Source organism: Zosterops lateralis (assembly GCF_965231275.1).
Source record: "Zosterops lateralis genome assembly, chromosome: 13".
Classification (NCBI taxonomy): Eukaryota; Metazoa; Chordata; class Aves; order Passeriformes; family Zosteropidae; genus Zosterops; species Zosterops lateralis.
The window spans coordinates 17,467,609-17,493,363 of record NC_139773.1 but is presented as its reverse complement, the minus strand read 5'-3'; the positions used below and the strand labels follow the sequence as shown (position 1 = coordinate 17,493,363).

At 41.7% G+C, this 25,755-nt stretch overlaps 2 protein-coding genes across 9 annotated transcripts in view; one reads left to right on the top strand and one right to left on the bottom strand.

The window, feature by feature from the left end:
* ASB7 (ankyrin repeat and SOCS box containing 7) overlaps nucleotides 1-14,627 on the bottom strand; it is a 28,793-nt gene extending 14,166 nt beyond the window's left edge. For 5 of the 7 annotated variants that reach the window (XR_014591048.1, XM_083870777.1, XM_083870774.1 and 2 more), the window contains exons 1-4: nucleotides 14,571-14,627; nucleotides 13,773-13,867; nucleotides 8,255-8,353; nucleotides 4,873-5,133 (exon numbers count right to left, since the gene is read on the bottom strand). Coding sequence is in view for 6 of the 7 variants with exons in the window: in XM_083870777.1 (XP_083726903.1) it covers nucleotides 4,873-5,083 (211 nt within the window). In the remaining variant the exon portion in view is untranslated. Of the gene's footprint in view, nucleotides 1-4,872; nucleotides 5,134-6,431; nucleotides 6,547-8,254; nucleotides 8,354-13,772; nucleotides 13,868-14,570 lie in introns of all 7 variants that reach the window. The other 2 variants (XM_083870776.1, XM_083870775.1) reach the window with 2 other exon arrangements.
* A 296-nt stretch (nucleotides 14,628-14,923) lies between these two features.
* LINS1 (lines homolog 1) lies at nucleotides 14,924-24,773 on the top strand. Of its 2 annotated transcripts, none has more exons than XM_083870862.1 (7): nucleotides 14,924-15,031; nucleotides 18,025-18,558; nucleotides 18,659-18,748; nucleotides 19,611-19,752; nucleotides 19,994-20,584; nucleotides 22,464-22,644; nucleotides 23,605-24,773. In XM_083870862.1, the coding sequence occupies exons 2-7, from the start codon at nucleotides 18,154-18,156 to the stop codon at nucleotides 24,503-24,505; spliced, it is 2,310 nt and encodes a 769-aa protein (XP_083726988.1). In that variant the 5' UTR covers nucleotides 14,924-15,031; nucleotides 18,025-18,153; the 3' UTR covers nucleotides 24,506-24,773. The 2 variants fall into 2 exon arrangements, with proteins under 2 accessions (XP_083726988.1, XP_083726989.1); XM_083870863.1 differs by having other exon boundaries at nucleotides 15,022-15,093.
* The last annotated feature ends 982 nt before the right edge of the window (nucleotides 24,774-25,755 follow it).

Here is a 25,755-nt window from a genome sequence, read left to right as displayed (position 1 = left end):
CCTAACCTGCACTGTGATCATGCAGTAAAAGGCAGCAAAAAGATCAGCACAACCCACACAAAGATAATATTTCAAAGTGATGCTGCTCCCAGGGTCTCTTTCTTCACAGTGCTCAGAATATTCTACTTTGACTTGTGAGTGGTGATAAATAAAGTGGGTAACAGGCATGAGAACAGGCAGAGGGATGATACAATCTGAAGGGCAGAACTGGGGAGGAAGATGGACATAATGGGAGGGAGCCAACAGCAAGCAGAGCCTTTCCCCACCAATGATTTTTTAAAGAAATTATGTTTGAGTGGTACCTTCTCCCTCCCACACTGCATAAGGCATTCCAGGCATCATTTCTACCCCCAAATGAGGTGCGGGTCACTGTCACAACCCTGTTTAACCAATGTCATTTCCAAATTCAAGCAGATATGGCCCAACTTTTATATGTGCCCCTATATGCACTTTTATACTGGTTGTTGTAATCCAAACCTCACAATTTCCTTGCAACATAAGGATACCTTTTACCTGTAGTTTTAAGCACCATTCCACATCTTCCTTACTCCCAAAATGCCACTGCTTTTGACCACTAAAGTGAACCAAAACATTACTAAGTCACGTAAGAGAAGCTTCTTAAGAAGGATAGGAAAAAAAGCCTCACAGTTGGGCAACCAAGCAACACAACCAACCAATCTTTCCATAACAAACCCCCTAAAAAAGAAACCTCGTGAAAATAGACCGTAATTCCCATTAAGATTATGGATTTCTAGTGAGCCAACAGTCTGCCTCTGGATTAGAGAAACTATTTTAACAGGAACGAAACATCATTTGCTATTCCACCAATGTCCTGCTGCCACCTCCTGGAAAACGTCTGAACTTCACAAGGGCTTTTAGCAGAGGATGGACCCGCATGAAGTTGCCTACAAATTCCATCCACTCAGTCCCTGTCTTAGCAAAACTAACATCCCAAAGTCGATGGGGCCTAAAGAACTTGTGCTGTTCTGGGGGTTTTGTCGTTTTGGGTTTTTTTTAATGCTTCAGTAATTGGTATCATGTTGTAAAGTAAGTTTCTTTCCCTGGAACATGAGCAAGGTAAAAATTAATTTGGAATGACTCTCAGATTACCTTTTAGAATCTGCAGAGGGGTAAAAACTACCTGGCAGTTTTAGCTGGAAAGGGATCCAGTCAGCACTTGCCAGCAGTTCTCTATCTCATCTCCATCCTGACTGTCAAACAGTTCTTTCATTCCAAGCTTCCCATGAATATGGGGAGAGCAGAATGTAGAAACATCAACAACTGCATTTGGTCACTTCTAATGTTCTTAAATATAATGGCAGAAACCTTGAACAGTTTATCAAGGGTACCAATTACTGAAATCAAGCTCACTCGAGATGGAAGATTTGCAGCATTGAATGATACTGAGATTATTTTATTTCATGTGAAAGTTGGGCACCTAAACTAGTTATTTAAAGTCCACTGTTAATAAAACTCTTTCTAATACTGTGATCTAGAGGATATATAGATTTATAAATAAAAGACTCATATTTCAGAGTTTCAATTTACAGCTCAGTGGGACAGTTTTCCTTTTTCCTTGACACCTTCCTTAGGTCACTCTATCACAGTAATTTGGGAAGCCAAGAAAGTAGTGCTTCAGCAATGTTTCTGGCTTCATTGAGTACTTCTATTATTTCAAGCTTATTTCCCTCAGCTAGGGCTTAATTCTCACCACAAGGTTGAGAAGCATGGCTACATGCAGCTTCTGTTTTGAATTTCCTAAGATAACATTGATACAGAAAATGTCCAGGAGAGCATTACTGTTCACAGACAGAAATGCTTTAGGAGCTTTGGGGGGCTGAGCATTTGGCATTCTCTAGATCCTCCCAGATTCTGCTTGACCTAACTAAAATTTAGGTACCTTGAAGCCAAGACTAAAAATAAATAAATACAGCTACTTGGCTACTTTCTCTTACTATTTAATTTCTAGGAGCTTTAGTGAATTATTTCTTCATTTTAATATGAGTAACCAAAAACTGCTCAGTTAATACTGAGAAGGTATTACCAAGGGACAGCTAACTAGACAGTTTCAAGATTTCAGCTTGTTGTAACTTTAATAGTGGTGGGTGGAAATTAATAAAATATATTCTTGTCCAGTGTTGGATTGCCTGTCTCTATATGTCATATTAAAAATTTACAAAGTACACTAAATGGAAAAAAGGCTTCTTACACAAAATCCAAGATTACTGAAAACTACACTCCTTGTTTTGGTCTTGCTTTGTGACTCCAGATCATTTTTATGGCTGGGAAGAGATGGCTTCATTGAATCTTCACTTTAATAAAATGACACAAATACACTTAGAAAGTCAAAATCACTATTTCTTACAAAAACTAAGTTTCTCGTGGTTATGATGAACTTTCTGCAGTTCACCAGTTGCTAAATAATATTTGTTATCTTACCTATGCCCTCTGTATCTAGTTGGTATTTCTGCTGGCTTCATCCTTTAGCCTGGACTGTTTTTTTCTGCATTTTCCCCATCTATCTGCATCTCCTTCCTCAGCAGATAATAAAAAGCTTCCTGCTGTTCCACCACCTCCACTCAAATCAGCCAATCTGCATGCACAACACTGTCCTCTGGCTCTTTTCTTTGCTGGTGAGCAATGATGGAAGAGAAAAAGCAAAAGCAGGAGGCGGACAGGTCATGACTCCCATAAGAATTTACTTTTTATTTCCAGGTCAGTGACCAGATTCCTTCTCAGCCTTTTATTAGCCCAACTCACCCTCTATCCCACCAGCAGGCTGTGCTGGGAGCCTTCCAGCACCTCAGATCTGAGGCACAGCACTCTACCCTCAGCAACAGGCCACTGTGGTTTTCCCAGTCCTATTTTCCCCATAAAAATATTCCCAGCTCTGCTAAGCTCCATCATCCCTTGAGACAGCCACAACCACCAGCAGCCACCTCTCCTTCCCATCTCAATTCCTTCTTTCCCCCAGAACTCCACAGGCTTCCTCTCACTGTCAATTTATTACCAATATACAGTTCAATATTTCTATTTTACCGTAAGATTCACAACAGAAAAGGACTTTTTCCTTCACCCCAGTATCTTTTTCTTTTTCTTCAACAGGGATTAAGCACCAGCAGCAAAACAATCCACTCCAGGGGGAGAAAAGCAGAGACAATGTGAGGAAAGGTAGACACAAACCTCTCCCTAATGAGGGTGGCATGATTAACTCAGCTTGTGAGAGTCAACTCACTCGCTGCTTAATAACTCATTTGTGACATTATTATGTGATAAATACTCATTATTTTTATGCCTCTGTTTTGAGGGAAAACGAGGCAAAGCAGCAGGCAGTGCCAATTTTGGGGAGTGAGGCTCAGCTTCAGGGAAGCTGCTGTGGATGACTAAACCTCACACTATTTGTTACTCAACTTTCTCATCCCAGTGATTCAACTCTAAGCTGCCTCAGGACAAAGGTGTTTCATTACAGGCAGTTTTCATGAGGCATCACATTCAGCTGGTACTTAGTATGGGAAAGAGTAACAACAAAAATAAAAACAAACCACTGCATCAGCAGCTACGTAATATGAAAACCTATAAGATGAAAATGCATAGTAATACAGAAGGCATTGGGGGTTTTATATCATCTTTAAACTTACAGATAAAAAGTTAAAAGCAGTGTATGTGACTTAAAGCCTTAAATTTTTGATTTATCAAACTGAAAGCTTGAGATTACCTGTATATATTAGTTTTAAAAAGTGGAATTTAAAGTTATATATATTTGTGCAATTGAGTAGCATTTTTCCCCTCTTCCAAGAAGAGCATCAGGGTTTACCCTTTTTATGTAGGTACAATCTGTAGTAGGTGCATCCACAGAGTAGAGTTACTCAGGCTGTATTTCACCACTGCTCCTAAGGAACAAATCACTGATTGTGCCACTACCACAGCTTGTTAGTGCCACTCCACTTCCAGGATGATCCATACAGCTGACAAACCCAGTGACAGACACAAGGGGCCCATATGGCTCAGATACACACAGCATCAGAAAGATCATTTCAGTTTCCTTGGGATTGAAAACCTCATAATTCATTTGGTAAGAACAGTGCTAGAATAGAGGATGCTGCTCTTTAAGAGCACTAATCAGAACATGGAGAACATCAACTGATTTCCTCTCCACTACCTCTTTAAAAGATTAGAATGATCTCTTTCTAAAACTTCAGGTGGCCTCGGAAGATGATAAAGCAATGAGAAATCCTGACTGTACCACCTGAGGGATAATAATCATCACCCACATGAGTATCACTTAAATCAACAAAACTCAGTCAGTTCTTGAGATAAAGTTTCATTGTGGCTGGATGCAGGAGAGCTGTAAACTCATCTGGATTAGCTGACATTAAAGTCCTTGCACAAAGAGGACTGATTTCATAAAATTTAGCAGATGCTGTTAAAGCCTATATTAAACTTAGTCTTTAATGCAACTGGTTAACCTGCTTTAGAATTCTGAAACAAACTTCCCCAGGATTTCAATTCAAGGATCTGCCTTCCTCTAATAATAACCCCTAACAGAGAAGAAAAGCCTGTAGTGAGTGCTGTGAGTGCATTTTATTTTATAATGAGTCCTTCTGCCCTATTTTCATAATGCTTATTCATTCCTTGAACAATTCCTAGGCAATGCTGTGGGGAGAAAAAGTTATTAAGATGTATAGCTAATCTATGATGTCATTCACAGAGCATGCATCAGAAACAAACACAGATTAAGAACAAAAGAATAAAAAAACAACTACAAAAGATAACCAGAAGTATCTTTGATATCTAATCAGAAAGCCCTGCGGTGGAAATTGGGATAGAAAGGTGCCAGATGAGCATAAATATTTTTCTCTGTGGGTAACTCACCTCCATGCTCCAGAAAAACACGGACACATCTCTCCTTGCCTCTTGCTGCAGAGAAATGAAGCAAGGTCCAGCCGTTGGCGTCCCGACCGTTTGGGGAATATCCCTGCTCCAGCATCTTGCGCACGGTGTGGACATCGCCGGCGGCCACGGCAGCCTGGATCTGCAACTCTTCCTGCAGCTCAGGGTTCCTCCTGCAGTGGTGGTGTAACATCCTAGCTGAGTCTGGCCTTTACAGGAGCCTCATGAGCTCACACGAGTCACCTGCAATCAGGGGGAGGCAGGAATCGATGAGGATTGGGATCAGAAATGGGGCGTGCAGGAAAAAAGAGGATTAATGAAATGCGATGCTTGAGGCTTCTCTCTGTGTGCTGAGGAAAGTGATGTTACACAGAGGATAAACCCCAAATGATCTCACTGTTATTAGCAAAATCACAGCACACGGTGACATCACTGAACTGCAAAAGAAAAGGACACTTGCACATTATAAATAGTAAATGTCTTCTTCAGAAATGACAGCATCAAACAGAAGTTCAACAATTAAAGCAACTGAGCAATGAGTAAAATGAAAAATCTCCAGAACCCACCATTCACTTCAAACTCCTACCTATGGTTAATATCACTACCTCCAGAGGCACTGGTTAAATGGATGGTCCAAAGTATGGAATGGACAATCCAAACTGTTGCAGGAAGCACCACTGCACTGATACAGTAACTGAACTATGCTGCTCTTTATTTTTCTAGAAATATATCCCTTGTAAGCTTCAGTGAAAATATCTTACCAATAGAATCCTGTGATCTACAGCATGTGAGTATTAGTAACGCTAATGTTCAAACTGAAAACTTTAATTATCTTTATTCCTTTTTCACCCTTCTTTTCTTAATTAGAGTCCACTGTTTGTATTCTGGCTTGAGCACTTCTTAATTAATACACGAAGGCTGCAAAGAACTTCTACGTTCCAAAAATCAAATACAAGGATAATAATATATGAAACCTCAACATTTAAGTGCAGTTACTACAGTCCTGTCAAACACCATGAGAACATATATCAGAATAATTCAATTTATAATTACCTTGATAAAGCATATGAGAGCTGGGCCAAAAGGGTATCTAAAATAGCCACTGTAAAAGAGCCTAGAAACAAGCACACACTGAGGAAAGAGAGAAGTACTGTGCTCTGTTTGAAAAGTACCATCTGCAATTCTACTTGGGGCAAGAAAATGAACAGGTATTTAGGGATTGCAGCACACCAAGTTAAGTGATTGCATTTTCACATACATTGTGTATTATATCCCATAGTCCTAAAATGGAAAGGAATATCAGAAGAAAGAATAAAAACAGGGTATGAGAAAGGTAATGCTGAGCAATAGGAGCCCCAGAAAATATTCAAACATGGATGGATGTTAAGAGAGACCTAGAAGATTAAAAAGAGGAATGTATTTAAACTCCTGCAAAGCTAATCAACATTAAAGTACAAAGAAAAGTTCTAATGATGAAAATAAAATTCAAGCAAAACTAAAAATTTACAGTAATTTTTTGGTTTGTTAGGATGTCAACACACATCATCACCTAAACCTTCTTTCAGGTATCACAAGGATTTCCAAATCCTCCTGATCCACAGGTCATTCAAAAGACACTGCAATCAACTCTCCATATCCCACTGGACACCTGTTTTCCTGTGAACCAGATATACCCACAGTCAAGAGAAAAGTGAAAACATCAATCACTGCCAACTTTGCAGACAAAGGCACAGCGTGTATTTGCTCTTCTACAGTCTCCTTGTGCCCATGGTAAAGTAGTTATTTATCTGCTTTTTGGAGAGAGAGAAACTCATAATTAACAGGTGCCCCAGTGACCCTACTTACCCTGCAAATATGGAAATTACACACAGCAAATGCCTGTCTTTGACATTTATAAATGCTTCAGCTTACCATGTATGGCAACAATCACTACTTCAGCATAGGGTTATTAAAGAAGACTTTTTAGCTCCATATGTTATACATGGCTTAGAAACTGGCTTTGTTTTGTTTTATAGTGTGAAGTTCATTATCTGAGACTGGGAGGAAAGGGGATTTGCAAAGCAGCAACTGCCAACTCAATAGGTCAACTTTTGCAGCATATTCCAAAAATCAGACTTGGTTAATCTGATGACAATGGAACTATTTCTATTGACTCTAATAAGCTTTTGCTAAGCTCTTTTCTAAACTCCAATTAGCACTTCAGAACACGCTCACCTATAAGACAGAGAGCTTGACTTCATTCTGCCTCACACCACTAACAGCACTGGGGATGAAATTCCAGCTGAAGGAGTAAGATCCTCCTTTGGATTTGCAGGTGAAAACTGACAGTAGAAACTGATGATGAGTCAAGCAAAACCCTTAAAAAAATAATAATTCAGACTATGCCCCTTTTAGCCCTAGTTTCTGAATACCTACAAAAACAAGACACGAAAACTTTTTTTCCAAACTGAGAATATCTGATCAAAACTTTATGTAAACAAACTTTATGATGTCATTTTTATAGTCCTTTCTTGTAAAGGACCAATACCTGCAAGCCCTCACCTGGTGCTGAAAATGAAGGTCAGGCTAGTTGCTCAAAATGCTACAGGAAAGAGATGGGATGACTAAAGAGATGAAGTGAAATGGGATTTCTCATTTGAAGGGCCAGCAGTATTCCCCCTGCAACTCTCTGTGAAGACAGTTGGTTGAGGAAAAGCAGAGCTCTCTCTCTCACACTTCTCAGCTGGTGGGTATATTTGTAATGCAGCATTATAAAAAATTGGCATTGGCTCCATATGTTGCATGTGACTAGCAGAGCTTATTCAAATTAGCTGGTACTAAAGTACATAAGTACTAAAACATACAAAGCAGAAGACAAAGTCAGGCAGCTCCTTTTATCACTTGCACAGTTTCTGTAAATATCCACTCTTCCATCTCACCCCTATGGCAAGCAATGAAATTCAAATGACAAGAATACTTAACCATAACATTAAAGGTTTCAGGATAGTTTTAGGTACACACCAGCTTTGAAAACATTTTTGCTTGTGCTCCATAGATCATTTAAAACTCCTGTTTGCAAAGCCCCATTTAAGACATCAATCTTTGGAGAAGAGAAGGGGAATACTGGAAGTAGCCCTTTGGCATTTAATATTTAATGTTTTGCAACTGTAATCAATCTCATTCAGAACTCAGCATGCATTTGGGTTGTTACATATTGGCTTTCTGCATGCAAGTAAAAAAAATGAAAGGAAGCACAGGGGGAAAAATATACCTATATATTCTTGGTTATAATGATTTTATAGTGCCATGAAAATGGAGGACAACAACAGTTACTTAATTGATTTTTCAAGTACAACAGGATAAACTCAATGTGGTCCTGAATTACCTTATAAGAGGTTGTTACTCTTTGATGGATGTCCCACTCTTCATTGTCTTCACTGTTCATAATCTTCTGTGCCCATGTGTGTCAAACAACCTGCTACCCCTTAAAAAAAATGGTATTTCTTGTTAGTTGTAAAGAATAAAAACGAGAGGTTTACTTACTTTTACTTTGTTCTTGTGTGAGAATGCTACATTTTAATGCAGAAAAGACCCAAAGTGTGTTTTCCATCATTATCAAAGAGTCCTCTAGAGGTTAGGGTGGGCAGAGTTTGCTTCTGCCATATGAGGAAAAGGCTACAGAGAATATTTTATGGAAGACAAGAGAAATGAGAGATGTGCTTCCTCTCTGGAGTAAATCTTCAAGAAATGGTCTACACCCTTTTCTAATAATTATGTGTATCTGCTGCTCCTGTATGGAACAAGAATGGATGCAAAGGTTACAGTAGGTATTTCTGCCTCACTGATCAACATCTCCCTGTGGGAGTCAGATGCCAGGAAAAACATTCAGGATCCATTTAGTTCTTCCCAAACTACTTTTGTGGGGTTTTTTTATTTGTTTGTGGGGTTTTTTTAATTGTTGTTTTCGTATGGGGTTTGGGGTTGTTTTTTTAAATCTCCATCCCATCTCTGCTTCCCTAAGAATAAAACCTGTGCCCACAGAGCATTGAGTTGTGTCCTTCAGCTGGATTTGCAGAGCCACCAGCCTGTCTCCTCTCTCTCATGTCAGAACTCAAGCTGGCACATGCTGAGTTCCACAAACAGGTAAAGCCACCTCCACAACACAAGGAAACCACCAGCTCCAAAATCTTCACCCTTTTCTTCAGAACTATCTTTTTAGAATCAAAGTTTACCAAATGCCAGTTCCAATCTCTGTGCAGGTTCCTCCTTCAGACTAAACTCCTCCTTATCCCCCCTGTCACCTGCAGATAATGGGATCAGTCCCAGACCATTCCTCCTGTACTCATCACTGTTATTTCAGTAATTCTTTGTACACCTTTATCTGACCTTTCATTTCCTTTGGCTGCAAACTTTTACTGAAAGGCCTCCTTATCTCATCTGAGCGCTGCAATAATATAATAAACAATAAAACCATTAAATACTTAATTGTACAGCTGATCACACAAACCCAACTGTGACTGGTTTCTTCTGCAAACAAGTTGCACCAGGGCAGTTCCATGAACTGTGCTGCTCTTTGATTAAGTTGAAATTTCTGCCACTTAATGCAACATAAAATCATGCTTTTGCAATGATAGCTCAAAGAGGATGAAAAAAAAAAGCCCTTTTTATCCCTCTTATGCACATTTTCCAAGAGCTTTGCTTCCCAAGATAAAGCATACAAGGTCTTCAGATATGCTTACAGCCCTGCACAAAACTGTACTGCCATGACCTAATTTGCTCACATTTCTAGCCTTGTTTTTTTGCATAGATGATCAGTCGTTCACCTTTTTTTTTTTTTTTAATTTTTGCATGATTTTCACTTTAAAACCCACACATTTTTTATTAGCTGATGCAAATTAGAATTGCACTGACTTCACAGACTACAGACAAGGTAACAGATTGCTCCACTAAAAAAGTAACAAGCTTTTTCCCCCCAAAGGAAAATTAGCTGCATATGGCAAGAGTAAGAGCTGCAACTTTAATAAAAATAAGTCATATTTAGTGAGAGTAAAGATCCCTCACTCAATGACTTAACAAAGTTTGATTAAAACACTAATAATTATAGTAGAAGCAGCACTAAATAAAAATAATAACACAAACATCCTCATTATCTATTGATAATGTCTCATGTTGTCAAAGAGATCATAAGACTTTTCCACATCAATGTGTCACTTCTTTAAAGTCACTGCAAACACTGTGTGGAAAATTAATTCCAACATATGTATACACTTACTTTAAAGAAAGTTAAAGGTTGGTACAAAAAGCAAGACCTCAAAACTCAGTATTTTGCTCATTCACACGGCCTGACAGAAAGACCTGATTCCTAAACTCTGAGATTAAACATCCAAGAGCAGAATAAGGACCATAAGTTGCTGATGTCAGCCTAACTCTGTACAACAAGGGAAGTGTACCATTACACATGACATTTAGTATCTGGCATAGACCTAATCACTGTAGATCTGAGTTGCCTGTGGTTGAAGTATTCCAAGACGTTTAAATCAAATAAACAACAGAAAAAAGGAAAGCCCTGTGGAATAAGGATAATCACATCAGCCTTCATTAGTCTCACAACTCACTTCTCCTACCCGTTTCAAAGCTTAAACAAGCTAAATGTGTTCTCACTCAAATGGCATTTTAAAAATGGTCAATATATTTTTGACAAACTAAACAAAACCACCACCTTCAGCTGTCACTCACGCTCCTATTCCAGGAGCTCTTCAGACAAGAGGAGCAGGGCAAACAGTCGTGTTGTCATTTGCATTCTCACATCACAATCGTGGAGTTTGCAAGCAACACGTGAAATATCAAAATTTCACAGAGCCTTATAGCCCCAAATATATTTTCTGCTGAATGTCCCATGCTACAGCCCAGACAGACCCCAAGCAAAGTGTTCCTGTGGCTGAGATGAAAATCACCAAGCAACACATGCGACTTGCTGGGCCTGAACACAATGAGTTAACAGTGCATGAATCCAAAACATCAGAGAGGAACTGCTGCTTCAAAGGAAAGAAGCCTTCACTCCTCACAAGCTGTCATTAAAAGTTACACGTTCCTCATGAGAGCTCCCTTAAGGCCAGCTGGTAGCTCGGATGTAATAAATTTAAAATAACCAAAAGAGTTAATCTATGAGTGCCCCACCAATCTCAGGTGGTCACAGAACTAGAGGTGGTGTTGTTACACACTAATAAGCAGCTGTTGTGTTGTTACATTCTGCAGGTGGGTGAAACTGAAGCACAGAGGTGTCATTTTACTACAATTATTCACCTCACGGAGGGTTGTGAGGTCTGACTTCGGGCCTGGTGGAAAATCAGAGAGATCACTCAGCTCAAGCAACTTCAGGTCTGCAAACCTGAGGGAAACTTCATCTTCAAAAAACACAGCAACTACTCAGCACCCTCACCCATACATTAGCAACCTTAAGCACAAGCAAAGCCCCATGAATAAAACCCTGGGATTCCTTCTGAAGGCAGGATCTCAGTGCTGATGCTAAAGCAAGGCCTTTACAGCTCTTTTTTCAGTAGAGAATGCTGCATCAGGTTCACACAGCCAGAACCTCCTCCCTCAAGATGTGCACTGACAAACTGCAGGGAGCTTGTGCTCTGCAGCATGCTTGGAGATCCTCGTGTACCAAATAAAAAAATACCACTTCTCCTGCAACTTCCAGCAGTGCTATTACCAAGTTTTAAACAGCAAAAGTCAGATGGAAGCTCAGCCTTTTAAGTAATTAATTTGTAGCAAGCGTTAATTGCTAAGATTTATGTATTTTCACATGGCTTATTATCATTAGAGAACCCAAACACCAACATTGCATGGGATGACAGAAGCAGGAACCAATGGTGAGTTCAAACCACATTAAAGGAGTCACTTCAGCCCTAATTCTCACAGCACAGCTGATAAACCAACTGAGTGCTGCTCACAGAGTTTGTGTCATTCAACAATCTGTAGAAGTACATTTGATATGTATTTCTATTTAATACAGCCTAAAGGCATCCAAGTGGACAAAATTTGTTGGATGTCTTTAGGGGACAAAGCAAGATTTTCACTGTGATAATATCACTCTGTAAGCATTGCTGGAACAAAACAAAGCCATCCCTCAGACAGCACACTTCCTTTAAGGGCTGAGAATTCACAATGAGGAAAAACAAACCCAAAATGAGCCTATAGCCTGAAGACTAAAGCCTTCTCTAAAGGGCTGCTATACTTGGAATATGCTGCATTTCTTCCAGGGATCAAGAGCAAGATTCCAGCATATCACTGATCTCTGTGCCTTGTTTCAGCCATGTGCAAATTTCTGCCAGAAGTTAATTCCCTGATTCCTATGAACTCAATTCCAGTCTCTGCATCTGAATCAAACTCTGCTGCACTGGCATTTCACACTAGGAAGAAACTTCACAAATCAAATGAAAACTTAGGTCTCCTGTTGTGAATAAATCCCAAAGATGCCATGAATTGTCAGCACCAAGAGGTTTCCTGTTGGAGCAGCTACAGACAGCCCTGACATGAGAGGCACTGGGTGGGTTGGGAAAAGGGAGTTATAATAAACTAAATTCAGATGAAACAGCTGTGCCATAACTGCACTGGCAAGTTCGTACTGATGCACATCTGTCTCACCTATTAGCAGGAAAATCCCTCCTGGAATCACACTGGCCATGTCCACATGTTCTGCCATTACTCGTGGGTTATCAAAAGAACATGGAAAATTTCTTCCCTGCATTCCCAAAGAGTAGCTCAGAATTCCTTGCACTTGTGTTACAGAGGGATTTTCTATTTAATCTTTACACAGAGAGCAACTACTTTTTGTCTTAATCTAAAGACATCTGTATTGGAAAAATGCTCCAGCCTTGACCAAGGCCGTTGGCAACAAACACTGCTCTTTCTCCTGCAGGCTAATGGTCAAAAACAACCGACTGCCAACAATGAACAACGTTTTGGTACAGCCAGTGACATCTCTGAAAACACGACACAGACCAGAGGGACCTCTGTGGAGGGCATCTTTGCCAAAAAAAAACCCAACTCACCTACATTTGAAACAGACTAAAATGGCTTCAGGACAGACTCTGTGTGAGAAGAAACGTGCAGAAACTCCATCCTTTGGAGCACGCTGACAGTAGGATGCAGAAAAAGACTGGCTGACATCATTCAGCCCCCCACTCTCTCTGCAAGGATCCATCTCCTCATCTCACCACGTAAGACACGCAAATTCCCCCTACGAACAGCTCTCCCCCGAAACAGAACCTCCCTCCTACCAGCAGGATTGGTTTTGATGACTCCTTTCATTTTTTTTCCCCTTAAGCACCCAACAGCATCGTCTTCTTCTGTGATCTCAGCCCAAAAAGTAAGCACTTGTAAGCAGACACCATCCAATTAAGTTAATTTCAATTTTTGCAGCTCCGTTACAACACAAACACAAAAAAAGTGACCCACTCAGGAGTGAGTTATGACTAAACCAACAAAATGCAATTACCACGACCCAGCCCAATGAAGATTTTAGAATCAAAACAGAAACAGAGGCAGTGCTGAACTCATAAATTTATGGAAAGAATTCAAAGAAAAGATCCTTTTAACGACCTGGAGGAAAGTAATTTTAAGTGACATCCCTGAGACACAAAAACCCCATAAAGTAGCAATCCATAATCAAAATAACACTTGCAGAACAGTTTTGGAAAATTATGAAGTGTTACAAGCAGAACTGTACTTCAAATGGGATTCAGAGCTTTCAAACTTTAAAAGGTCAACCATAAGTAGGTTTTAAGAGAACAAAGAAATCTAATGCTACCTATTCAAATCCAAAAAAACACAAGAGGCCCCAATCCCAGCCAAACGATGTGTCTAGGATGACTCTGATAATCTAAATGAATCATCACCTTTCTGAGGGTTTTGTGAGTGCTGTTTTCTCTCTTCTGTGTTATTTTGTTCTTTGGAGTCACTATTTTTAATTCTCCTTTAAGGCAGCTTAAACCTAGGGAAAAAAAAAATAAAAGTAGAACTGAGCCACACAATGACATAAAAGAGAAAAATGAAGAACAGAATTGGTTAATACAAAAGCAATAGCCGGGCAAAATAGGAAGAGCCTTCACAAATTTGGAAGGAAAGAGGTTATTCATCAAAATCAGGATCTCTCCTGGAAAAGGAGGACACTCTCTCAGGATACCAAGGAGTTTAAGGCATAATCACGGCAGGACCGCTGCCCTGTCAAGGCAGCTCCTCCAGGGAATGGAAGTAAAGATAAGTGCTAAAGAATGGGACAGGAAGTAACCCAGAAAGCTGAGCTGCTGGGAAACCAAACCTCTCCCTCGCAGGAGTTCACGCTCCAGGAGCCGTCAGCCGCACACACACACACACCACACTCACACACACAAAAAGCCGGCCAAGCCCCGGCGCACAGCCCCAAGGCCCGGCGGCCGCCGAGACACCCGGGGCGCCGCCGGCTGCCGGGGACGGGGACCCCCCTCCGCGGGCAGCCCCGGGGGCGGCCCGGAGCCCGCCGGGGGAGCGGGCAGGGGCGGCGGGGGGCTGCGCACCCCTTCCCAGGGGGAGCGGCGGGGGCGCCCCTCACGGCCCCGCACCCGCCGGAGGGGCTGCCCGGTGTGGGCGAGGGGAGGCCATGGGGTCGCGCACCCCCCTCCCCGCGCCGTGAGGGACCCCGGGGCAGCCGGGGTTACCTGCGTGACCCTTGTGCCGGTGCGGGGCGGGCCGGGGGCCCCGGGCGCGGCCGCCCCCCGCGCTGGCGGCGGCGGCGGGCGGGGGGTCGGGGGGGGGGCCGAGCCGAGCGGGGACACTTCGCTCCGGGCCGCCCCCCTCGGCTCGCGGCGGGGTCGGCGGGCGGGGACTGACCCGCGCCGCGGCCAATCCCCGCCCGCCGCGCCGGCCCCGCCCCCGCCCGCGCGCCGCCGCCGCGCCGCCATTGGCCGCCGGGCTGACGGCGGGCCCGCCCCCGCCCGCGCGCCGCCGCCGCGCCCCATTGGCCGCCGGGCTGACGGCGGCCCCGCCCCGCGGCTCCTCCCCGCTGCCGTAAAGCCGCGAAAGAATTGGGGGGGGGGACGTCTTTGCGACAGGGGGCGGTGGTAGCGGTTCCGGCGCTGTGACGGAGCGGAGTTTGGGCCTCGCAGTCCTCCGGGGGAGAGTGAGTGGCGAGCATTGCCGGGCAGCGGGGCGGGGACGGGCCCGTGCCTTCCGCCGCTCGGGGTGACTAAGCGGGGCCGCGGGCGTGCGTGTGGGGGGGCGAGGGGCGGGGCCTGGAGCAAGAGAGGCGGGGCCAGCTCGTTAGGGGCGGGGCCGTCTCATTAGGGGCGGGGCTCTGCGATATGGGCGTGGTTTAACCGCACCGGGGCGGGAGGGGCTGAGGGGCGAACCCGGGGGGCGCTGAGGGGGAGCCCGGGAAGGGCAGAGAGGAGAGTCCTGAGGGTACTGAGGGACGGGCGGGTGAGGGAAGGGTTGCCGGGTGGGTCTGGGGGCTGCGGGGGTCTCTGCGCTGTGCAGATGCCAGGCCGGGAAGCCGCGCTGGTGGAAGGGACAGGAGGCCTCGGCTGCCCTCAGGATGGGGCTGTGCGGGCTCTGGAGAAGCGGCAGCTCCGAGCTCGCTCTGTCAGCCCCGAGTGTCGCCTGTGCCGGGGGTCCCGATGGCCATGAGGGGCCAGTCCGGGTCTGCCCTGCCGGCGGTGACTGAAGGCGCTCGGCTGAATTGCAGCCAAAGCATCCGGCGTGCTGAGGTGTCACGGTTAACAGGGATTGCCCAGCTAGGTCTGTTTGCAAACTCTGGAAGGAAACGAAACTAATTTAGAGGCGTTTACAGTATACTTCAGCACTGAGCAGGAGCTTATTCTTTATTGAGAGATGAGCCTACGAAGTCGCTGCAGGTACAAGGAGTCCAAAGGGTATTTTTATCCTTAAATGCTACAATCATTTTGTTGTAAGGAGATCCAGAGCCTTCAGATTCATACCCGAAGTCATGGACTGAGATTTCATTTTGCTGTATCAGATTTAACTCTTTAATGAAAATAGGCTGGGGATTTATGTAGTTTTTCTCCCAAAAAGAGCCTTAAAGCTCATCTCATTCCACCCCTGCCATGTGCAGAGACACTTTCCACTGTCCCAGGTTACTCCAGGCCCTGTCCAACCTGGTCTTGGACACTTTCAGGGATCCAGGGGCAGCCACAGCTTCTCTGGACACCCTGTGCCCCACCCTCACAGGGAAGAATTTATTTGTAATTTGAACATTATTGATACCTTTTTTTTTTTTTTTTAACTAACACAAATGACTTAAAATGACACGCAGTAACTTGGAGATGTAAGTAAAGAGGCATATGTTAGAGTTTGATTTTAAATCATTATTCATTGTGAAAATAATATATAAAACCCCGTTTATTTGGGTTTCTTACTTTTTTCATAGTTTTCTGTGTTTTGCCTAATCACTCTGTATCTAAGGTTTTTAGAGCTGTTTCCTGTTGTTCATGCAGGAGTCTGGCTCTGTGAGGTGTTGCCTTAATTGGTTTTTAGATGTTGTCATGAATAACTCAGATAAATAATACAAATAAAGGTTGGAGTTTGTCACTGCTTTTCTTTACTCTTCAGCTTTGAGCTTTTCACTCTCGTGCTGTGTCTGAAACAAATTTAGCCCTTGTCTGATATTTTCTCCCTCTTTGAAGTAAATGCCTTCAAAATAAACCCCCTCACTTTTCATTTCCTTCAGTGACTTGTGTTTGTGATCTGTTGTCATGTGTGAGTGAGACATATCTTAGAGATGCTTTTGTAGAGTTTGCAAATTAATGGTGTAACATGAATGTTTATGGGAGGATCCAGGAAAGCACAGCCCAATATCATGTTAGTGAAGGTGAAATTTCATAGTGGATGTCCTAGAAAAGTTCTGATTCTCTTCTGCCTTCACCACCACGCTGGATTGTGTGAATTTGTGCATGAGATCTCTCCATTTACCACATAAAGTGATAATTCAAGTTGATCTCCTACACAGAAGTAAATGTGTTGAGATGATTTTACTCTATTAGGTATTCATTTAGGAAGAAATAAAACTCAAGGATAGGAACAATAGCTGTATAAAATATTCAGAGTGATTTCTGAAGGAAATTTTATGAGGTTTCAGGTCATAAATTTCCACCTCAAGTAGAATTCTGAAAAGATTCTGCAAATGGAGAGGAAATTTATTGCCTGAAATACCAGATTTATTCTTAACATCCAGCAAAATGTGGAGTATGGGAAAGGATGGGGGAAGGGTTCTTGGTGCTATCAGGTGAGGAACATGCTGTAACATTTTGGAGTTTTTCAGGTCAGCCCTTGCTGAATGTGTCTTTAAAAATACCACACCAGAGGGAATTGTAGATCATTCCTGCAGGCAACTGCATGCTCTCAGATTTGAGCTGCTTTTCTGAAGGAAATGCTTCCTGATGGTGGGAGAAGTGATGAGTTGGGGTAGCACATCTTGGTCTACCTCTAATCTTTTGTGCCTTTGGGGAGCCATTTTATCAATACACACTTCAGTTACAATGAAAAAATCAGGTTGTAAAAACGAAGGTGTGATTTCCAATGTTTGATATTGTTTCTAAAACTTGTGAAGATTATAAGCTAGGAAAAAAAAAGCCTCATATACTGACTTTTACAATTTCATCGTTTTCTAATATTCTGCTAAAAAGAAGTAGTAATTTTAAATATTTGGTCTGATGACAAATTCAGGTAGAATTGATACATAGATGGGAAGGTCTTTAGCAATGAATGTTGCCAGTTCAGAGGAAAATTTTCAGCTGAAATTTTATGCCTTTTTTTGAGGCATCTGTCACAAAAGAATTTAGATTCTAGTAGTTTTAGCAACGTAGAGAAAGACTTAATCCAAGTCCTCATATCTTTAGAAGTAGCCCCTAACAATAGTCATCTTTGGGTTTGTTAATTCCAGCAATGAATTTTGGTGCTGGTAATACAATACTGGAACTGTGAACTCCTTCCCAGCATGGTAATTCTTCATTTTAATGTCTCACTGTGACAGTTTCGTGCAGCTGAATTTGCATTTTCAAAATAAATTTAATAATGGTAGCATTAACTCTAAAAATGTGTTGTTCCTTTATATCTTCTGGTTGCTTGCAAAGTAACAGCAAAATGTTTTATTTATAGGTGACTTAGAAGAGAAATGCCCAGTGGTGCTTCTATTTCTCTTACTGGATGCAAGTAGCTTGGAAGCTGATTTGGAAGTGAACAATCAGTGAAGACACACAATATTCTGGAATATTACATGATCTCATAATGAAGATCTCTCTCCTGCAGCAGATGTATAAGGATGTGCTGGCAGGCATTCCCCTGGCCAGGGAAAGCCATCATTATTCCTCTTTAATTAATCTGTGTGTTGAGCAGCCACCAGAAGGAGATGGATCCTGTCATCAGAAGCCTCTGCCCTCTCCTGCTGGTGGCGTTGAGAACCATCAGGACACTGATATGTCAGATGTTGTCCCTGCAGCAGATGATTTATCCAACAGCTTTGCAAACATGAGCTCCTCATTCTGCCCACGGGAGGTGATGCTGCTCCAGCTCACCTTGATCAAAATGATGGTGGCCAAAGCAGAGTCCCAGGAGATTGAGCTCCACATGAGACAGAAGTACTGTGAAATCTTTGTTCTTCTTCTGAAGGAGGCAAAAATTGACTCAAAACTGGTAACTTCTGATTTTTTTTTTTTTTTTTTTTTTTTTAAGAAAGGAGGAAAAATAAGAAGGGATGTACCTTAGATCTTTTTCCTTTTTTACCTGTCTCCAGATTCAGCTGCTGGGTTGTGACGATCGGCTGTTGTCTCACATGGCCTCACAAAGTTTAGCATCCCTTGTGTATTTCCAGCTGAAGGAAGAGGTGAGTGTGGCATCACTTCACAGCTCAAAAAATATCTCAGTGAACCTGTGCCTGCAGGTTGTTCCATTTGACTCTACACCAAGTTTTTATAGCATTTGTATTTTCTGAGAAACCTTATTAACTGTGTGATGAGCAGCCTGTGAGGAGTATGGAAGGCAAGAAGATCTGATGTGCAACAGAAATATGGAGTGTCTTTATATATAAAAATTGGGAATTTTATGAAACTCATTTAAGGTAAAATGGGTGTAGGTGACAATAATCTCTTTAAGGTTGTAATACAGATATTTTAAAAAAGCTATGATCTAAACTATCAGTATTTTCTACAGTTCTTGGTATCTCTTGTGTGATGCAGTAGATAAAAATAAATAATACCTTCTTGGAAGTTAATCACATGCTTTGCTGTATCTTCCTTTTGAATATCCCATTTACTTGAGGGTTTTTTTATAATTTGCTGTGTATTTAGTGAATATGTATTGCAATCTCCATAGTAGCATCCTGAACACAGATTTATTTCATAATTATGTTTGTAATCTTTCTTGCCAAGTTGTCTGGGAATTATGAATTCAGATCTGGTCTGTCTACAGAATTATCTGATTTTGGGTAGCTCACATGACAGTAGGTGGTTTGGCTTTCCCTTTTTGGAACCTACAGATAATTTCTATTGCATGCACATGTTGCTTCATGTTTGTAATTAAAAACCTAATTAATGGCCCAGGACAGACATTGTTTCTACCTGTGTTTTGTCTGTGCCTACATTTGAATCCTTTTAACGTACAACTTCAAATCATTGTATTATGATTTAATGTAATTTACATAACAACTGAGCGCATACGTGACTGGCTTTTTGAATTACTTTTCTTAGGACGCCTTAAACGTCCCGTGGCTCAGCTTCAGCCTGAACGCGCTGCTGGGATTCCCCGGGAATGCCGGGGTGGCCGCTTGCCTGTGGACTGTGGCAGCGATTCTCAAGGAGACGCTGAAGGACGCGCCCGTGCCCAGAGCAGGTACCGGCCCTGCTGCCGCGGGACCGACACCCGGGTGCCGCCAGGAGGAGCAACTCACCCGGAATTCCTCGGGAATAGTTCGGCTCCAGGGCAGCTCTTCCATTCCTTATACACGGGGTGATGAAGTGCTGTTAAAATGTAGTGGTTTGAACGTATTTATATTGTGGAAGTAGTCACAGCACCGATTTATTTCTTATTTACTGATTTATCTGTGTCAATAACGTGCCTCTCGTTGCCGCAGGTTTTGTGAAGAAGCTGTTGGCTCCTCTCGATGCCGTGCTTGAGGGGTTTTATAATGCCATCCTGCTCCATCATTTTGACAGTCACCACTACACTTCACCTTATTCTGAAGCCACAAACAATCTGATCAGTTTTATAGATCTGCTTGAAGCGCTTTTGGCTTCCAGGATTGAACTGGAATTACCACTCAGGTGCCAGAGAATTTTATTTTTGAAAGTTTCTTACATCCTCAACATTATTAGCTCGTCAATTCCTTATGTAATCAAGAAGAAATTCATTTTGCTCCTTAAAAAATGTGTCCTTTACAAGCCCAGAGAAGATGCTAAAAGTGGATCACTGTTCTTACAAACTCCATCTTTGGGTGAGGACATGCTTGCACTGAGTAATGCTGTCCTGCAGGTTGTGAATTTGACTTGGCTTAATCAGCTCACACTCAGTGGAAAGTCCAGCTACTTTGGAAGCAGTGAAGCTGCTCCTGGACATGATTCTCAAGGTGCTTCTGACCAAACTGTTCTCAGAGCCTTAAGTCTGGTTGTGCTTAAAGCTCTGGAATTCAAGATTCACAACTCTACAACAGAGGCAGAAATCAAAGGTAACAGTTCATTTAAATTTTGTTCATTAAGCAGCAAGAGTTTTAGAGCTTTCAGATTTTTGTAGTCATAGCTCATTAAGATTGTAAATAAGTTTCAGCTGAGTTAGTGGTGGTGGGAGGGAGGAAGGAGAAGACCCACCCAAGAAACTGCCCTTGCTGTGTCCTGCCTAATTAGTTGTCTCCTTGCATTTTATTAAATCCTTAGCCCTGCAGTATGTTGGGCTTGAAACAGCTGCATTTGGGATTGAAATTTTTTTCCTGTTACGAACATTAAGCCAGCTTGAGAACACCAGGCACTTCTTCAGCTGGAAAAGAAAAAAGTCCATAGCACAAGCATCTGCTCTATTTAGGGTGGGGAACTGAAAGGAACTGCAGGTAACACTCTTCCCTTTTCTAAGGTGGAGGTAGAACTTTAGGCACCATTACGCATTTATGTTATTGAAGGTACAAGGTTTGTACCTTCAAGCCAAGGAGTGTTTCTTCTTCACTCTAAGAGAGCACTAGGGTGAGGCTTTTTGCCCCAGAGACCTTCCTGGAATCCCATCTTCCCACTGCCCTTTTCCCACTGAGAGCACCTGATGCACATCTGATGCTCTTTGAATGTGGATGTGCAGATTCTATGATCAAAGCAGTGTGCTATCCCTGGATTACAGCCCTCATGGGAAAAAGAAATGGAAAAGCACTTCAGAAGCAGCATTTCTAGTCAGACACCAGTGAGAATGGGCATTCCTGTATTCACTGATTATATGGCCAAAAGTAATTTCTTTTTAAACAAGGATGAAATTTTACAGCACTTGAAAACCATTGAGGCATTTTAGTAGAAGTTCCAGATGTAAATATTGTTTTCCGTTTTGTATTTCTATGCTAGGTAGCAAGCCTAAAATCAATTTTTAATTCATATGTGCAAAAGAGCTACAACTTCCATAAGACAACTTGTGAAACTTTTTCCAGATTTTTGGAAGATGTTGTATTTGTGATGTCAGTTGCATTCTTAAAGATTAAGTATTTGTAAAGATTATTTTACTTGTGATCCACCTTCTGAAAAATGTTTGGAGACTGAGATTATATAAGAACAAGTGAAAAGAAAAAATGTAGGCTATATCCATTTTAGATGTCTCTATGAAAATTCTTTCTCAAAGAAAAACATTCTCTTTTTCTTTTTCAGAGTCATGACACAAAAATGAGTTTTTTAAATAGGTTCAAACACCCCAACTGTCAAGAGGAATTTCAATTTGAAAGGAATGAGACTTCCTTGTTTTAGTGACATTACAGGAAGTGTTTAAAGCAAACACCTAAATGCTTTATTATGCTGACTTCCCTTCCGGGAAGCTGCTTGATCTTCTTGCTATTAACATGGATTAGAGTGGCTTAACTTTAATTAATTTCAATTTTGAGATTTATAGGGAGGATTTTCGGTCTGAAGAGTAACAATTAATAACAAAGATAATTTGATGTTCCCATTATTTGCTAGAAGGAAAAATGAATCTTAAAGTCAAATGTTAAGGAAAAGCACGTAGTGATGCAGTAAATAAAATTTATTTCAATATTGCAGGAAAAATTCCTGTGTTCTAAACTTTGAATGGGTGTTACATCAAAAACTGTTCTGTAGTATCTCATTAGTATTGAAGGTATAAGTTTTTTAACCTAAAGCAGAGAGTCTCTCTGTCTAATGAATACAAAGTGATTTTTATGAGTAAGCTACTGCACTGAAATGGCAAAAATTAATCTATAAAATTTGATGCTGTGATAAATCAGTTTAGCTAAGAAAAAAACTGGATTTGTGAACTTTTATGCACTGTTAATTTAAAAAATAAAGTCTGTGTTGTTAGGCAATAAAACATGTACAGCAAAGTTCATGGTTACTTGTTTTTTTTTTCAGGAGACTTTGAGAGTTCCATGTCCCAGCTGTTGGTGTTCTGGAGGAGTCATGGAAAGCCTTCCCCACAGTCTCACCCAGTTGTGCATCCCTGTGAATGGCTCTCCTTGGTTTTCATGGAGCAAGATGATGACATGTGGGAAGCTGCTAAAGCTTTGTTACTCATCTATTTAAAATTTGATAGGTCAGTGGACTTTTTTTTTCTTCTGACAGAACTATGAAGGTTTGTGCTTTAGTGAGGTTATTGTGATGTTCCCACTGGTTGCTTTTGTTGGAAGGGAGATTATTTTTTAATAATTTAAAACTTCCCAAACCTCAGGATGATCTAATAATGTGTGGTGTAAGAGCTGATAATTTAAGGTTTTTTTTGGATGGATATGAGAGTTGTGAAAGTTGCCTACTAAATAATTTATCATATCCTGTAGTTCAGGATAATTAACTTCATGTCTAAAATAGTGGTTAGACAGATAAAAAGCAAGATTGCTTCCTTACAACACTGAAGCTTTGACAAGAATTGGATATTGGAATTAAACTTCAATAATTCAGGTACTCCTGGCAAAGTTTTTAAGGATTGGCCCTATGGGAATTCCAGCTGCTTGCTAAAAATGGTTATTACTAACAACTGAAAAGTGTTCTTCATGGATTTGTCCTGGATGTACAATGCTTCATTGTTGTTTAAATTACCATACAAGATGTTATCTTGACTTACACAAGGCCCTCGAGCTTCAAGTGGGAAGATAGTGCAGGTAATACCTTAAATACACACAGTTCTCAGACACTTAACTACAAGTAGGCTCCTCTTCCAGTGTGTGTAACACACTGAGTTAGTCTGAATTCAGGTTAACAAAAATATTAAAATAAGACCGTTTCATATTTATATTAAAGTACAGTTTGTGTGTTGTAAGTAACTTTGTTAATTGCAGCAGGTTTCCTAAGGAGTGTCCTTTAAGTGCCTTGGCTTCCTGTGCTGTCAGATCTCCTGGCCCCACCTGCCTTCCTTCTTTCTCACTCTGATACAAAAACTTCTTTTTGTTCTTACTTTTTCACAAAATCAAAAAAATACCAAGAATCCGTCTTCTCGATATTGCTGCTTTTTTTAAAAAGTGTAAACTTCCCCTGAATTATTTCCTGGCTTACTTTTCAGGTTACAGTGTGATGCTGCTGATAACCTGAGCCAGAAAGAGGAGGAATCCTGGAAGTCCCTTGTGCATGCAGGTGGATATAACCCACATTGTATCTTTCTATTTTTTCTGGAAAAGATTGCCTTCGATTCCACAGTACTTCTAGATTTTTTGATTTCATCAGAAACTTGCTTTCTGGAGTACTTGGTCAGGTACCTAAAGCTCCTTGGGAAGGAGTGGCATCAGTTCGTAGGTGTCTGTAACCATTTCGATACCAGGCACGGCACTTCCCACCCAGTTTGTTCTGTCGAGCCACCCCACGGAGAAGAGCAAAGCTGCGTGACTGGGGAGAGTTTGCAAAACGCTGTTTGTGAAACAGAACCGCAGACTGAGATGTCTTTGGCTCCTTCTCACAAGTGCCCGGTGTTTACAGCCCGGCAGGGTGATAATGGGGCTGCGGAGTGGAGCCGCTCTGACTCACTGGCCGGCGCTGATAGCGCTTCCCCGCTCGGCTCTCTTCAAAGCCTGGTTAATTATGACAGCTCAGGGGACTCGGAGGTGGAATCAGATGGAAAAGGGTGCTTGGTAAACACAAAACAATTGCCTTCAGACAATGAGGATGAGGTGAGGAGGAGGGGAACTGGTTGCAGCTGTAGAGGTGATGATGGGAATGCACCAGCACCTGAAGTGTCGCCTCCGAAACCGAAGGGGTGTCATACATCATCCTGTTGGACTTGTATGGCACCTTCAAGTGACATTGCTCCCCTAAAAGTAATGCTTTACAAATCAACAAAGTGTTTGGAAGAGCTGCAAGAGGCTGTTTCTAGGTTGCAGAGAAGGAATCTTTTCCCATATAATCCATCTGCGTTGTTGAAACTGCTGAGCCACGTTGAGAAGATGAGTAAATCTGTGAATCTGCAATAATCCAAAGTGTTCTTGTGGGGTTTTTAACAAGTGCACCAGGGAATATTTCCATGAGATTAATGACGTCTAAAACTCGTGCCTCTTGCACTAGTCAGTGCATTTAACCTCAGGCAGGGTAAACATGGATTTGGCTGGCACCCTAAAAATCTGGAATTGCATCCAGGGATAGGATCCATGACCTGAGGGTCCTAAGCTCATTCATGATGTGTATGTCAATGTACAGTATATAAGGATTAGTTTGTTGGATATTCAACATTTTATAATAAACAACTCATGTGAAAACATTTCAAAAATATATGAAAGTGTTGTTAATTATACTTAATGTCATTCTATTCTTGAGTTCATTGCCAGATTGGTAATGGTTTATGGACTACAGGGCAAAGTTAATGCAACACTTGACTGCTTAGAAGTTGGGCTAAATAATATAGTTGGGGGAAGTTTTCTGTTTATCCTGTGTGTTCTGCATTGGTGCATTGCTCAAAGTGGACCTTCAGATTTCTATAATCCTTTAATTAAAAGAAAAGGTTGATGTGAAATTAAAGCATAAATTGTCTATGGAAAACTTTAGTTCAGCATTATATCTTTAATTAAGCTTAGGTAATGCAGAAGCGACATTCCAACAGAATTTTTTGTATCCATCATGCATTTCCTAGAAATATAGGATGTACATTTAATAAACTGGAATCAGAAAGAGAATTAGAAAGGACGTGACTCCAGTGCAGTGGGACGGATATTGAAGATGTTAAATTATTATACTTCTCTATTTTATTAGATGTAATTTGAATAACCTGAAAAGTAAGTGTCTGAGAGTTTGCCTGGGGGAGTGAGTTCAGAGCAGGATCCAAGGCAGCTCAACCTGCAGCTTGTAATGATCTGCCAAGGGTTAGACACTGGGAAAGTACTGACAACAGAAACACTGGAAAAACCTCAGACCTCTTCAGAACTGTGGGAAGCAGCTTTCCTTTTAGGATCTTCTCTTGAAGGTAAGTGCTCTGTTCTGACTGAGAACAAGTAAGTGCTCTCTTCCCTTTGAATAGAAATTTTGTGTTAAATTAAAATATATCCTGAGCTAAGATGAGCAGTCTCTGGAGCAGGTTGCTGACCTTCAAATCTCTGTAGCCATCTTCTAGATGAGTCTTTAGCCCTGAACAGGTGAATTGATGCATTTGGGAAAGGAAGAAAACTGTGTGTAGCTTATGGGATCCTTCAGCTGGCAGTTCCAGTGCTCTCCAGTGCCACTGAAATGGTGT

What these genes read in the sequence shown, in the direction of transcription:
- LINS1 (XM_083870862.1), top strand. Translation starts at nt 18,154, where the DNA reads ATGAAGATCTCTCTCCTGCAGCAGATGTATAAGGATGTGCTGGCAGGC. An exon ending in ATTTCCAGCTGAAGGAAGAG is followed by an intron (nt 18,749 to 19,610) that starts GTGAGTGTGGCA and finishes TACTTTTCTTAG; the next exon opens with GACGCCTTAAACGTCCCGTG. An exon ending in ATCTATTTAAAATTTGATAG is followed by an intron (nt 22,645 to 23,604) that starts GTCAGTGGACTT and finishes CTTACTTTTCAG; the next exon opens with GTTACAGTGTGATGCTGCTG.